Below are 16,329 nucleotides of genomic sequence, written 5' to 3'. Positions count from 1 at the left end.
ATCAAACGATTGCAAAATATTTTAATCCTAGCAGAGAAAAATTTTAAATTAGTATACAAAATGAAAATTTAATAGAATAAATGAAGTCATGGCTTAAAATTGATGGGAGACTATCAGAAAGGTTTGTTTAGTTATTAAGTCACCTAACATAAAAAGTGGATATTTCTCATTGATTTGCCAAAAAATACTCACTTCTTCAGCATACAGGTACTAAGTGCCTATAGTGTACCCCTAGATCTCACCCTTTCTGTCTATACTTGAATTTTGTTTTTAGGAGTTCAGGAAAGAACTTCAGAACTTCTACAATAATTCAAATTACAAGACAAAGATTGACGTACCTTTCAGAATAAGCATAAATATTAAGTACTTACTTAAATGTGGCCACTTTGTTTATGACACTCTCTAAGCCAGTTTCATTATTTTCCTGTTGAAACAATATTTTTGTCATTTTTACCTTCACATAATGACTTTATTTTCTTTTACTGTGAACTGAAATACCCTTTCAAAGCATTTCTGAGTATTTTAAAAATAATTCAAAATAAGATCAATTTCCAATATTTAAAAATTAGGTCTAAAACCTATTAGTGTTGAGGGATGGATTTCTTAGCAGAGGTAAGACGCCTGTATAAACTGCTTAAAGAAGAAATTTAATCTAAATTTGTCCTCATATATGTACACATACAACAAATAATTCAAAGAAACTGTTATTTTTTAAATCTAGTATGTTATTCACCCACATCATTTAAGCAAACGTCCATGTTGAACTAATCCTTAAAACCAAGGTAACAAAATAAATAGGATCTATGGTAAAACACATATATAGATGTCCAAATACATTCTGGCTTCTGCAATTATAATTTTTTTTTTAATTGGCTTGAATTTTTCCTTTAACAAAAAATTTTTCTTTTTCTTTTTGGTCAAGCTACATCCCACGTGGGATCTTAGTTCCTCAACCAGGAATTGAACCCATGTCCCCTCCAGTGGAAAGGCAGAGTCCTAAACATTGGACTACCAGAAGTCCCAACAAGGAATCTTCTTTTTTTTTTTTTTTAAATGAAGTCATTTAAAATCAGGATAAGGACTTAGTCAATATACTAAAGCAAGCTCATAGGTTCTTATAGTCCTGCAAAAATTAAGAAATTTAGCCTCCTTTTAAAAAGTACTTGAAAGCAGTGAAATTAAAAGACACTTGTTCCTTGGAAGAAAAGTTATGACCAACCTAGATAGCATATTCAAAAGCAGAGACATTACTTTGCCAACAAGGGTCCATCTAGTAAAAGCTATGGTTTTTCCAGCAGTCATGTATGGATGTGAGAATTGGACTATAAAGCTGAGCACCGAAGAACTGATGCTTTTGAACTGTGGTATTGGAGAAGACTCTTGAGAGTCCCTTGGACTGCAAGGAGATCCAACCAGTCCATCCTAAAGGAAATCAGTCCTGGATATTCATTGGAAGGACTGATGTTGAAGTTGAAACTCCAATACTTTGGCTACCTGATGCAAAGAGTTGACTCATTGGAAAAGACCCTGATGCTGGGAAAGATTGAAGGTGGGAGAAGGGGACGACAGAGGATGAGATGGTTGGATGGCATCACTGACTCAATGGACATGAGTTTGGGTAAGCTCCGGGAGTTGGTGATGGACAGGGAGGCCTGGCATACTGCAGTCCATGGGGTCCCAAAGAGTTGGACACGACTGAGTGACTGAACTGATGGTATGTGAAATTGTTTTTAGGTGGCACAGTTATATATCCTTAGAGTTTTGAACAGTTATTCATTTATCTTAAATGTATAAAGAAAATATTAATCTAGAATGTCAAACCTACTATTTCATTGTATTGTTGCTTAGAAAGATGCTAAGGAAAAATGTAAGTTAATTTTAAAATGTATTAGTAATTTCTAAAATTGGTAGACAGATGTGCAGAAATTATGAAGGTGACATGGTTAAAGTCTGAGAATCAGTTATGAAACTAGAAAAGCACTATGGATACTTAAGAAGAAAAATGACCAAGAGTCAAGGCTTATTTCTATTCTACTTCTCTGGAAAGCCTTGATAGTGAAGGTAAGTTTAACCTCTTATAAGAATATTGTTCTAATGCATAATTTAAAAATATGTGTTAAAAAATATGACTTATAATCTTTAGGATTACTGCTTAAATGTCAACAATACTGAATGTAAATATCGCCTGGGACGGCTATGAGAATGCACCCTGCAGACCTCTAGTTAGAGGAACAGAGACACTAATGCAGGCTCACTCAGGGAGGCATGGGAAGGCACCAAACCTTGATTAGACTACCCAGCAGTCCAGGACATTCCTACCTTCTTTCCTTCTTTCTTCATCTGGGATCAGACTTGCACTACAGTTTGATGGCTCCCCCAGCCTTTCCCAGCTCCCTCGTCAATCCTCTCACAGTCACTATTCCTACTAAAACCTTAAATGTTTTGTCTTGACATCTGCTTCTCAGAAGACCCAGATTAACACACCACCCAAATAGTTTCAGTATTTCACAAAGTTCTCTTTTCCTCTGGAGAAAATTTACGTTAAAGTAAAAAAATTATAGAGTTTATTGCTCTATGGTGTTTTCTAAATAGCCAGACTATCTTTAAAATGTTTCCTAAAGCCCCAAAGCCCAGAATTAAGGTTTATACCACTAAAAAATTAATGGTGAGAGTTTTATATCTGAAAATCAAAATAGATTTTCCTAAAACTTCAAGAGCTTCCAATTAAAGAAAACTATCCCATTTTGATGTGAATGGAGTTAAAAAAAAAAAACTGGACTTACATTCTCAGGTAAATTTTTGGCAATGGCACTGTGTGGCATGGGTTCAATACAAAGCAAGTGAATAATTTCTCTCATTGTGACCTCTTCTTTGGTCACATTTCCCACTCCAGGTACGTAACGCTCTCCTAATACAAAAATGAAAAGAAAAAGTAAGAGTTAATTGCTTTCCATGTAAATCAAGAACACTGCATTAAATCAAATCTATGAGAGAGTGACCAAAAGTTATTTGAACATGTTTCTAAACCTGAACAACACTCTATATGCTGAAAGAGGAAGAAAAATACAGAGATCTAAGTAACACAGGGCGTATCTTAACTTAAATACACACACTCAAATATTATAAACAAAGCCCCTCAATTAAATAAGCATGTATTATTAATCAAAAAAACAAAAAAGAGGGCAGTGGCCATCATGGGACAACATGAAATTAAAAGATGCTTACTCCTTGGAAGAAAAGCTATAACAAACCCAGACAGCATATTAAAAAGCAAAGATATCAATTTGCCAACAAAGATCTGTATAGTCAAAGCTATGGATGTGAGAGATGGACCATAAAGAAGGCTGAGCACTGAAGAATTGATGCTTTCTAACTGCGGTGTTGGAGAAGACTCTTGAGAGTCCCTAGGACAGCAAGGAAATCCAACCAGTCAATCCTAAAGGAAACCAACCTTGAATATTCATTGGAAGGCCTGAGGCTGAAGCTGAAGCTCCAATACTTTGGCCACCTGATGCAAAGAACTCACTCATTGGAAAAGACTCTAATGCTGGGAAGTATTGAAGGCAGGAGGAGAAGGGGATGACAGAGGACAAGATGGTTGGATGGCATCACCGACTCAATGGAGATGAGTTTGAGCAAGCTCCAAGAGATGGTGACGGACAGCGAAGTCTGGCTTGCTGCAGTCCATGAGGTCACAAAGAGTCAGACACAACTAAGCAACTGAACAACAGCAACAAAGGATCCTGAAACAACAGCTTTTCTTTCAAGATCTTCCTCAAGTTTGTCTCTACTTGTTATTTATGAAAGAACAAAGTGAAAACTAAAAGACAAAATACTTAAAAATGTCTCTATAGGCTAAATGACAAAACAGTAATGTGTGTCAGGAATGGATGCTATTGCCAGCATGCCCACATGATCAGATTTCTATTTTTTATCTCAATAAACTGCCAGATGGAGAGAGAAAATAGCTAATTTTAACTATGGGAATGTTACTGGTGTCAACAGCATCTAATTCCCAATGCCTCAAGAAGGCTTGATATATTTGATCTTATGTCACAGTATTGAATAATACTTATTGAAAATCAATATTGATTGATTTTCAATACTACATGTGTACAAAGTCTTGTGATAGCTATAAGACGGTAATTGGAGTACAAGGACAGGAATTTTTCTTTTTTTTGTCTAAGAGATCTGAATTCTACAAATCAGCAAAACAATGACATTCTGTTAATTTAATTCACTCGCAACAGATTCATTACTATTTAAACACATTGTAATTTTCATTTTTTCACCATAACAGTACCCTCTGTAAGTTTCATGCTAGAAAGAATCTTAGAGATCACACAGATTACTTTTACACTTTACAAATCAAGAATTTGAGCCCCTGAAAATGTAAATGGCATGCTCTTGATAGTTTATAGCAAGGTCAAGACTAGCTCTTGTTAGTTTATAGGAAGGTCAAGACTAGATCTTATGATTCCTAATCCAAATCTTTTACACTTATTGATGTTTTCTCTGTAATATTATCAGAGATTTTACACATACATACATTTTTTTAAAAATGATAGCTCTTAAAAGTAATAAACTTAGAAATGTAGCAAGTATTAACTAAAAATAAAATGACATAGAAGGAAATATCCAATGAATTTAGGTAAACAAAATAACAGCAATATAATAGCAATAGTAAAATAGTGAAAATATAAAATACCAAAACCTATTGACAATTCTAATATATGGTATTAATATGCAGTAGCAGAAATTCTTCATAGTATTCCAAGAACAAACACAAAAATTTCCAAGTTTTGTAATCTAATAAAGTATATCATCAACTTAAAAATATTTCGCACATTTTTAACTTGTCCATTTTTTCCAGAAATTTCCTACAGAATACTCTGGAATTATTTCAGAAGAGTTGGTGCCTGGAAGATTTACATCTCACGTGGCAATGAAGGTTTACCACACTTTCTGCTGAGACAAGCAGCTAGTCTAGCAACTAGCTCCTGACAAACAGCAAGTAAAATATACCCATGTTTTCAGATATGGCTAATGGCTAGAATCCTTACCAGGAACTATTAATACAAAGCAGTGTCTCCTACAGTAAAGTAAGAAACAAGAGCCAGATAAGAAGTTAAGAACTTTTACACAGCTGGTAAAATCAAGAGACTATAATATATAACATGTAAAAGCAGAAGTAAGGCCAATATGGGCACAAAGTAACTTAATAGAACAGGATGAAAATACATCTTACTTAGATGCATGTTACATTGAAATTTTACATATATATATAAAATTTTTAGCACCTAGCATATACTTATTTTACATCTATGTTTCTGACTAGGATAATTATTTTCCAGATCTCTACACACAAGTCCAAACAATTAACAAATCAGGTATTGGAAAGTGAAGATGTAATAGCTGTGCTTTTCTAAAGGTGAATTTCTAAACATATCAATCACATTAGTCACATCAATCTCTAATATTCTCTGCTATATTTGGAGAAGAACAAAGTAAGTTAGAGTTCTTACTAATGTTCTCTCTATAAAGTAACTCATGCTCTGTTTCAAAACATCTTTTACTCTTACCCACAATATAGATGAGGACTTGAAGCATTTCTTCTATTAAGGTATTATACTGCTTAACCAAATCCTGTAGAATTATAAAAATTAGTTACATAAGAACCAAAAGCTGCCATAAAACACAAATTTTTTTCCGGATCAGACTGACAGTCCAGCCAATCCAGTATTTTCTTTCAGTATTTTCAACAGAGAATTATGAGATGAATAATTCCCTTTTGTTGACTTCAAGTTCTACAAGGTCACAATACTCGGCATCTAATAAGAACTCAATGCTGCTGCTGCTGCTGCTATGCTGCTTCAGTTGTGTCGAAATCTGTGGGACCCCATAGACGGCAGCCCACCAGGCTCTGCTGTCCCTGGGATTCTCCAGGCAAGAACACTGGAGTGGGCTGCCACTGCCTTCTCCAATGCATGAAAGTGAAAAAGTGAAAGTGAAGTCGCTCAGTCGAGTCCGACTCTTAGCGACCCCATGGACTACGGCCTACCAGGCTCCTCCATCCATGGGATTTTCCAGGCAAGAGTACTGAAGTGGGGTGCCATTGCCTTCTCCGAAAAACTCAATAACAATTGCTAAATATTATTACTGTTTTTATTATCCTTATTACCCATCAAGCCTTCAGTCAGAAAAAGAATTCTAACCTTTAACTTTCCCTGTACTATGGCTTCCTTCTTATCAGGGTTGGTGAGACAGTGGCTACAAATATGTAACCAACAGCTATGGTGAGTGCACCCCCCCTCTAAAACACCTGTTACTTAAATACTATAGTAAATTAGATACTCATTTTCACTGAGTATAAAAACATGACTAAAAATTAGCTTTGTATTTTCTATCCTATTCTTTGGGCCTTTGTAAGTGACTTCTAATTTGAAGAATAAAATAATGCAATTCATAAATTACAAAGCCTACTTTATAAACTGGTAGGAAATATTAAAACAATGAAGAGGTGATAAAACTCCAAAGACAAACTATAAACTGAAAAAAGGCAATAAATACAAATAAAGAATATCTTTACTAAATAAGGAACTTTTATAGAAACAGGAAAAAGGTGAAGGATAGGAACAGATAATTCACTACCAAAAAGGGAAAAAAATAAAGTCAATAATCATGACAACAAAGTCAACCTCACTGATAACTAAAAAACTGCAAATGAAAATTAAACACCATCTTTCATATATTAGATGAACAAAATACCAGTGCCATTACAGATGTATATACTGCTAGAGAGAGTCAGTTTGACAATATCTATTCAAGAAACATAAGAAAGGGTATGCTGCATTCTCCAGCAAATCTACTCCTAAGAATTTATTTTAACAAAATAAGTAGGCAAGTATTTAAACCCTGAGGTGCAGAGATGTTTATAAGAGCAAAAAAAATCAAAAAATCCCTTCAGCAATAGGAGACTAAAGTATAATGCAATCATAAAGTGCAATATTACACAGCCATTAAAAATTATGTCAAAAAAGATGATGCAGTTATATACTTCTTTAATGCCAAGAAAAAAAAACCTATCACAATATTTCACTAAGCACAGGAAGCAAATTTTCCTTTAAAAACAAATGACACCAAAACTTTAAAAGTGATCATTTCTAAGAGGCAGTTTCATGTGATTTTTTTCTCCTTTTTGTTAATCTATATACAGTCATCACTCAGTATCCTCAGGGGATTAGTCCAGGACCCTTGCAGATACCAAAATCCACAGATGTTTAAGTCCCTTATATATACTGACTAGTAGGTCAGGATTCTGCATCCATGTACATTCTAATTTTTATAGAGTGAAAAGAGTATATGTGTGTACATGCAGAAGTAGATGTATGTTTTATGTATGTGTGTGGTGTTTGGAGATATACATATATAAATAAATAATCTTATATATGATTAAAATAGTTAACAATAAAATTTTCTTTGGATTAATTTACATATCAGTTTCTATCACTTACCTGGTCTTTTATGGATATGGTCTTGTTAAAAGCATCAGCAAGTTCATACCTGTGAAGTACCAGTAATAAGAACTTGTTGGGATCCATCAGAGATGCACCAATCTGTGAAAGAAATCAAGTCCCATAGTTCTATGTATTAAATGGAGAAACATTTTGTCTCTAGTAGTAGGGCTATGAGAATACGGTAAATCTGCAGAAGATACTGTAGCAGTCCCTTCTGCTTCTATGATTCTATATTCATCTCAACAGTGAGAAATACTTAAGTAAATAAAAGTATAATACAATAATAAGTTATAAAAAGGTTATTATGTTATAATATCTTCTCCTACTACAAGGAATATAGGAAGGAAGGTTATGACACATATCAGAACAAATTTAAATAGGTACCTGAAGCATAATGATATCTTTATCATACATTTCTTCTCTGCATTTAACATCCTGGTAATAAAACACCTATAAAATAGAAGGTAGAACAGAAGCTAAAAGAATCATTTTATTTCAAAATTCTCAGCAAAAACTATTCTTTAAATTTTTACTAAACTAGAAACCCCAAGAACTACTTTGTAGCAGAGAAAAAAGAAGCTGTAAATTTATGAATCATTTTAAGGGATTTGGGAGGATGATGTGAGAAAATATGGCATGAAAATACTTCAGAGTTTAAAATGCTCTATACTAGTTATTATTCTCAACATGTGTAACAAAATAATTGACTCCCCCACCAAGTTCAATTGCGAGAATTTCCCCTGTAGCTGAACAGTAAAGAATCTGCTTGCAATGCAGGAGACCCAGGTTCGATCCCTGGGTCGGGAAGATCCCCTGGAGGAGGAAATGGCAACCCACTCCAGCATTCTTGCCTGGGAAATTCCATGGACAGAGTCTGGCGGGCTATAGCCCATGGAGTCACAGAGTTGGACATGACTGAGCAGAGAAAAGCATACTAAGTTTAAAACACCCACTTCAATAAAAGTAAACCAAATTCCTACAATCAATCAATGCCATTTTTCTCCCAAGCAGTATCTTTACAATTCGTTTCCCTATTTTTCAGGAAGCACTTCTCCTTATTTGCTCTAAAACAGAGGGAAAAATTGTAAGATGCCATTCAATTAAGACTGGTGGTAGGAAGTTTACAGTTCCCAAGTAAGGTAATCTTCAGAAAAGATATATATTAGTGGGAAAGATTCTGGTGGTACTACTGGCTTTCACCTGACTTATCCGCTTAACAGGATTAAGGAAAATGTCCATATGGTCACTAGAACTTCCTTGAGTTTACAAAAGAGCTAGAAAACAAAAATACTGAGCAGAACCCAGGGATACAAAGTAAAATATTTATTAATAAAGGAAAAAGCAAGCAGAAAATGAACACACAATATGAATAATACACCTTGCCATACCTGGCTAATGAGAGAAAGCCCATTTCTTCGCCACATCTCAGCAACAACTTGGGCAACCAATACCAGACAACGCAAAGGATATTCAACCAGTACCTCTACTTGAAAATCCTCCTGAAACAGAGTGAGATCAAATTCAACCTTTCTCAGGGGTTTGGATGCTATGGCACTATACATCGCTCCATTTTCTCATCTGTAAAATGGAAGGGCTTGAACTAGAGGACTCCAAGTCACCATGATTCAGGTTTCAATGTTCTATGACACAGACATAAAATTATTAACTGGGAATTATTCAGGTAGGTTTCAAAATATCTTTTTCTTCCCACTCAACCAAGAGGTATTTAGAAAGAGAATATAAGCAAGTGAGAATTTAATAGTCACTTACAAAAGGCACAAATTCATGCAGTCTTGAAACAGCACCCAGCCTGCTTAAACGCACATGAAGACCTAAAAGTTAAAAAATGAAAAAGATGAGAAAGCAATAAACCCAGTTGATTTCCCAGTTAATTCATCAAGTTTGAAAACTTGTGAAATTTAAATATACATTAACTGAGCTTAGATATGACGCCTCAGAATGCAAAGTTTTGATTTCTAATTTTGAAACAGTATTACTAACATATTTAAGATCCTACACTGTATTATTTATATATATATAAATACTATGCTTCTTCCTAAGAAATGATTTTCCTCACAAACCAAGTACCAGAAGAAATAAAAACTGTATAGCACAGGGAACTGTATTAAATATCCTGTGATAAACCATTATGAAAAAAGAATATGCCTGTGTGTGTATATATATATAACTTAGTCATTTTATTGTCCAACAGAAATTAAACACAGCATTGTAAATCAACTATACCTCCATAAAACAAAAAATAATAACTAATCTAGGTATTTCTTTTTGTAAAAACAGAGGTGACATAAAATCACATGTCAATTATACCACATACAAAAATTACCTAAAAATGATATCAGCAATCTGAACACAGATGCTAAATCTATAAAACTCTTAGAAAATAACATAGGAAAAAGACTTTGCAACATTGGATTTGATAGTAATTTCTTGGATATGACATCAAAAACATAGCTAATCAAAGGAAAAGTAAATTAGACTATACCAAATTAAAAACTTTTGTGCATCAAAGGACATGAACAACAGAGTGAAAAGGCAACCCGCAGAATGGAAGAAAATATCAGGAAATCATATACCTCATAAGTAGTTAATATCCAGAATATACAAAGAATTCCAATAACTCAACAATAAAATCTGATTAAAAAATAGACAATGGACTTGATCAGACATTTCTCCAAAGAAGAAATACATATGGTCAGTAAGCACAGGAAACAATGCTCAATATCACTAATCTTTAAGAAAATGCAAATCAAAACCACAGGAGATACCAGTTCACACTCATTAGGATGGTTATTTAAAAGAAAAAATAACAAATGTTGATGAGGATGTAAAGAAACTGGAATCCTTGTGCACTGTTGTTGGGAACGTAAAATGGCGCAGCTGCCATCGAAAACAGTATGGTGGCTCCTCAAAAAATTAAAAACAAGAATTATGTTATGATCCGGCAATACCACTCTATGGGTGTATAACTCCAGAACTGAAAATGAGGATTCAAATGGATATTTGGAGACTTGTGCTCATGGCAACATTATTCAACAACAGTCAAAAGTTGTAAGCAACCTAAGCATCTACTGGAGGATGAATAGATAAACAGAATGTGGTAGGCATACTATAGAATATTGTGCTGTGCTTAGTTGCTCAGTCATGTTCGACTCTTTGCGATGCCATGGACTGTAGCCCGCCAGGCTCCTCTGTCCATGGGGATTCTCCAGGCAAGAATATTGGAGTGGGTTGCCATACCCTCTTCCAGGGGATCTTCCCGACCCAGGGACTGAACCCAGGTCTCCTGCATTGCAGGCGCATTCTTTACCAGTTGAGCCACAGGGAAGCCCAAGAATACTGGAGTGGGTAGTTTATCCCTTCTCCAGGGGAGCTTCCTGACCCAGGAACTGGGGTCTCCTGCATTGCAAGTGGATTCTTTACCAGTTGAGTTACCAGGGAAGCCCACTATGGAATATTATCCAGCCTTAAAGGTGAAGGAAATCTTACACACATCACAACATGGATGAACTTTGAGAACATTATGCTAAGTGAAATAAGCCAATTATAAAAGGATACAAGTATGATTTCACTTATATGAGATACCTATAGTCAAGTCATAGAGACAGAAAATCTCTGTAGTGAACAAGGAATGAGAAGCTATGTTGAATGGGTACAAAATTTCAGATTGGGAAGATGAAAAAATTTTGGATATGGATGGTGGTGATGGTTGTACAACAATGTGAATATACTTAACACCACTGAACTATATACTTAAGCATGATTAAAATGGTAAATTTTATGTATACTTTACCATAGAAATATAAATACAAACACTTCTACAAAGTTGTTAAAAGAAAAAAAAACTGACAGGGCCAATTTACATGGAAAAGCAAATCAAAGGATGATTGAAGAAAATCTATGATTTCTTTCTTTCAGTGGTGAAAGGAATAGTGACAGAGTCAACACACTGGTGCAATCAGACAGAGAAGAGGGTGAAAAAACTGCAACAAGATTTTCCTATATGCTTGGATAGGCAATAAGTTACCAAGTTGGTCCTAAAGTATATACTATGAGGATCCATGAGTTGACCCAGATAACAAAAGATCCAGGTAAACAAACACCCTGACATGTCTGGTCACAGCTCTTTGAAGGACAGTGACAGTTCTTAACTGCAGTATCTGATCTACGTATGTGCTCACAGAAGCAGTACTGATTCTAATATGACTGTCTACAGAAAACAAAGCTAATACAAACACGCAAGAACCAAATAAACACTCACCAGCAAGAGTCCTAGACAGTGGCAGATGTATGCTTACAAGATCTTCAGATACTTTGTAGGACTTAGTTTCCAAAGTATGACCACACAATTGTATTACTGTTTTGCTACTAGATTTGAAACCTGTACTGCACCTCATCACAGCTTTGTGACATTCTTTATAAGCCACTAGTAAGAGTTCTTCCTAAAAGGAAAATAAGAATGCAAATAAACTGATAAGTTACCTACTTTATTATTAATATATCATTCAATAAATATTTACTATTAAATAAATACAAGCACAAAATTGTTCTATGTGTTATTAGAGCTACCTCAACAGGATCTGCAAACCTGTAGGAAACATTAAGACAGTCAGACAGATACAGATACACAATCAAAGTAAAAAATTGTAAGCCATGTAAGTGGTATAAACTAATAACTCTAAAAGGGCAAAAAAAGAAAAAAAATCACAAACAATTGGGAACACACATTTGTAAACATAGCTTTTGAGTGGCGTCTGAAAGAATACGCAGCTTAAGCATGGGGGGAAGATGGAGAGATGGTAGCAATGTAAGCAGAGATACAGAAAAAACAAACAGAAATAAGGGGAAGTACAACTCCTGTTCAGGGAGTGGAAAAGAATAAAATCTGGATAAATCAGAGGCTTATGGATAGAATTAATGAGCCAGTAAACTGGAAACATGCCTTGGCACAGCCATGTGAATCTGAATAGACTTGAAGAGTATCTGATGTGTAATAATGTAGTCAACGTATTGTTTCAAGAAGAATTAGTGGGTGTCACTGAAGATGATGGATTGGAGGGGGCAATGTTAGGAGACAAGGAAACCAGCAGAAAGTTTCATTACTAAGTTAAGTGCAAGGTGATAAGGGACTCAACAAGGGTGGGGCCAGTCATGGCAAAAAAGATTAAACTTACAGGAAATACGTTAGGATTATAAAACAAATTTAGAAGGAGGAAGACTCAAATCTGGTTGAGTATGGGAAGGAGATGAGTCAAAGGTCACTTTTTAAGAGCATTTCTCACATGGATTTTATTTTTACAAAAGAATTCTATAGTTAAATTTTGGGACTATTCCTCTTAGAAATGATTGATTAACCCATTGATTTATCAAAAGGTTTGAGAAGTTCAGTGGTTTAAAAAAATGTTTGATTTTGTTCACCCTAACATTTTTCAATCTTCCCTGAACACAAAACTTTTTTTTCCCTCAAAGGTCTGTTAACATCTAATACACAGAACACAGTAGCTCTCAGATTTCCTGTATGGATGAATGCATGAATCATGGTGTCATGAACAGAACAAGAAAGTCAAGAAGAGAAAATGCAAGCTGGAAATAGAATGAAATGATGACAAATCAATTTACTAATATTGAGTTTGAAATAGAAATGTAGGATCTAAGCAGTCATGTGCCACACACAAACACAAGTGATACTTTAGCTTGGGAAAGTTATCTTATGAAGTTTTAACTGAGGTGGGAGAAATAAAAGATCTGTAAGAAAGAGAAGAAAATATTGGGGAATGTCTCGTTTACTAGGCAGAAAGAACTAAGGGGAAAAAGGCAATCACTGATTGAAATGGGTAATCAATAATAGAAATATCAGGATAAGAAGGCTTGTGAAAATCAGAGGGAAAGAGAATTTCAAAATCATTAAGATTCTCAAAAGAACACAATGCTACAGGTATTTAAGGAAGAGGGAAAAGACCTGAATTTGGTTACTAAATAGATGCTTTGAAATTTTTTCAAGACACAGTTCCTATTAATTCCTAAGGACAGAAGCCTGGCTCTAAAGCAGTTTTAGAAGTTAAAGAGTGGTAACAGCATATATAGATGACTTCAGATGATAGTAAATGCAGACATCTTCAGGTGAAAAGATGAACACCACACACTGACCTCATCTCCAACGATTAACCATGCCCTTCACAAAGGTGAGGAGAGCCAAAAAACATGTGCTGTGACAGACAACTGGACAATATTTCCTGTCCTTACTGTTCTATACAGCTACTGCGTTAGACTGCAGTCTATTGTGTCTGTGAGTGTAGCTGCCACTCTGAACCGGTGACCAACTGCTGGTGGTGCAACAGAAAAGGAAAAAAGGAAGACCGAAAACAGTTTATGAAGTAGCAGTGACAAGCGGTCTTTTATTCTCACTGTTTTTAAGGACAGACCTGGTGTTTGAGGCAGATGAATGAAAGAATGGGAAATACCAGAGGAAGGAAACTCCAGGAAGAAGTAACACAGATTGAGACCAAGAGCCTAGGTAGAGAAAACACTTCAAGAAAGAAAGAGGTAACAAGAAAGAGACCAATAGTGAAGATATATGCAGAAACTCAGTGAAGAGACTATAGTGAGTGGTACAGAAAAACTGGAGAAGATGAAAAAATTTGAGATAATGTTAATTTTCTTAGAGCAGAAATAAATGAGGTCATCTTCTCAAAAGGGAATCTGATTAGGATTATGTGTTTAAAGAGGGTTATGGTCTACCAGAGAGATGGTATGGGGAGGGAGGTGGGAGGGGGTTCAGGATTGGGAACACGTGTACACCTGTGGCGGATTCATGCTGATGTGTGGCAAAACCAATACAGTATTGTAAAGTTAAAAAAAAACACACAGTATGATAGTATAAAAAAAAAAAGTTTCCAGCATGGGGGAAAAAAAATAAATAAATAAAGAGGGTTATGGTCTAAAATTATTGCTTAAGGAAAAACATTAGTTCTATATTTTAAAAGTAATATTTTTAGTGGTTTAATGCACACAATAAGACTCTTGATTGAATAAATAGCCACCCACTTCCACTGTTGGATTATTTAAAAGTCTAATCCTAATTTTCATGTTATTAATATTCATGTCCAAGGAAATAAATTTAATTAATTTATTAATTGATTAGTGTGTGTTGTAATTTTTAAATTCCACTCTTCCTAACAGTAAATGGAATGCCAATGGAGCACATTTTCTAAGTGTAAAAAACTACAAATTTAATAAGATGATTCAAATATATAAGAAAATATCAGAAGTAATGAAACTTTACATCAAGGAAGTTGCAACATAAAACTGTGCTATTAATATTAACCATTAGAACACTTAAAAAGGCACTGATCCTCTTAACAAACTTTACTTACATCACAAGCACACCATTCTTGGAACATTAGTAAAATATTCTTCAACTGCATCTGTATAGCAATGGCAGCCTCCCAGTCAGGATCTACTTCTATGTGTTGCCCAACTTGCCTTCTGATTTCTTCCATTCCCTACAAGAAAAGAGTAATTAACATACATACATGGGCCCTCTTTCTTTGCTCCTCCATTGGCAAAATATAAAATTATCAAGGTTCATACTCATGTATGCTTAAGTATTTTTTAAAAAACATGGCTATCTAAGTCAGAATGCATGGATTCAAACTCTTACTCTTGTCACTCTCTAGCTGTATGATCCTGGTCAAATTATTTCTAAGCTATGATTCCCTTGTATGTAAAATGGGGATAATAATAGTAACTATCTCATAAGATTGCTATGAGGCTCAAAAGAAACAATGCGTGAAGATATTTACAACAGTTATCACATACTATACATTAATAAACATAAATAGTAACAGTAGCAGTTAACTAAGGTCTCTGAAAGCAGGATCGGTGAGGCAGTGTTGAAATTTTACTTTTACTTTGCTACAATTATTCTTTCTCAAAACCGTAATTTGCTCAAAACAAAACATGAAAAATTGGGATTAAATTTTTAAAATAAATTTATCTTACTGATGTACAGAAGAACTATCATACCTGCATACAGGTAAGAATCTTCAAAAAAGATCGAAAGCCTTCAAGGAACTGCATTCTTAATCTTTCTGTCCATACTGTGGGCTTGCTGATCAGGATATATCTAATATTTCAAGAGACAAAGAAACATTTCACTTTCCTATTTTGACATAATTTTAAGGTTCTCAGGGCTATACACAATGTTGATTCATCAAAATTATGTATTCTAATTTCTTACAATTCTAGGCAGCACTAGAATTATGCCAGCAAAATGTGAATGCTCTACCAGAGGCAGATGTCAAGGCTAAAGCCTGACTTCTCCACTCAAAAATTAGGCTGATTAAGTGAACCTAGAAGGAAACTAGCTGGTCACAGACGGACAATCATAATACAAACTTTCTAGAAGCATTCATATACTTTACCTGAAGGACCAGATGAAATCCCCTCAGTCTCAAAATACATGTTAAAACTACCTGTGCAGGATGTCTGTTTTTACCCCTAAAGCATGTAGTCATAAGAATTACAGAAAAATTGCAATGCATATAGTAGTTTGGCCTGAGGATTCAATACCTTTATTGCTGCTGCTCAGTATGACTAGAGATTTGTAACTTGGTGTGAATACCTGGTACTGGTTACCAGAGCCATTCAGTCCTGTTATCTGATTTCAGTACCATAGATAAACTACTGCTGGTGGGTCAGGAAATTTGTAAAAGACTTCCTACCTCCAGGCATTCTTTGCCCTGATCCAGAAGAAGGCTATAAACACCTATGTCATCCTGGCTTACATAACAGA

General features: G+C 34.9%; 1 protein-coding gene across 1 annotated transcript in view; it reads right to left on the bottom strand.

Annotated features, from left to right (window-relative positions):
* UBR1 (ubiquitin protein ligase E3 component n-recognin 1) overlaps nt 1–16,329 on the bottom strand; it is a 154,691-nt gene that overhangs the window by 75,484 nt on the left and 62,878 nt on the right. The window contains exons 13-22 of the mRNA XM_068963839.1: nt 15,561–15,660; nt 14,909–15,037; nt 11,797–11,977; nt 9,288–9,349; nt 8,906–9,016; nt 7,902–7,967; nt 7,515–7,616; nt 5,583–5,646; nt 2,784–2,908; nt 372–424 (exon numbers count right to left, since the gene is read on the bottom strand). Of these exons, the coding sequence (XP_068819940.1) occupies nt 372–424; nt 2,784–2,908; nt 5,583–5,646; nt 7,515–7,616; nt 7,902–7,967; nt 8,906–9,016; nt 9,288–9,349; nt 11,797–11,977; nt 14,909–15,037; nt 15,561–15,660 (993 nt within the window). The remainder of the gene's footprint in view (nt 1–371; nt 425–2,783; nt 2,909–5,582; nt 5,647–7,514; nt 7,617–7,901; nt 7,968–8,905; nt 9,017–9,287; nt 9,350–11,796; nt 11,978–14,908; nt 15,038–15,560; nt 15,661–16,329) is intronic.

The sequence above is a fragment of the Capricornis sumatraensis genome, chromosome 2, assembly GCF_032405125.1.
Source record: "Capricornis sumatraensis isolate serow.1 chromosome 2, serow.2, whole genome shotgun sequence".
Taxonomy (NCBI): domain Eukaryota; kingdom Metazoa; phylum Chordata; class Mammalia; order Artiodactyla; family Bovidae; genus Capricornis; species Capricornis sumatraensis.
This window is presented reverse-complemented; position numbering and strand designations above follow the sequence as displayed.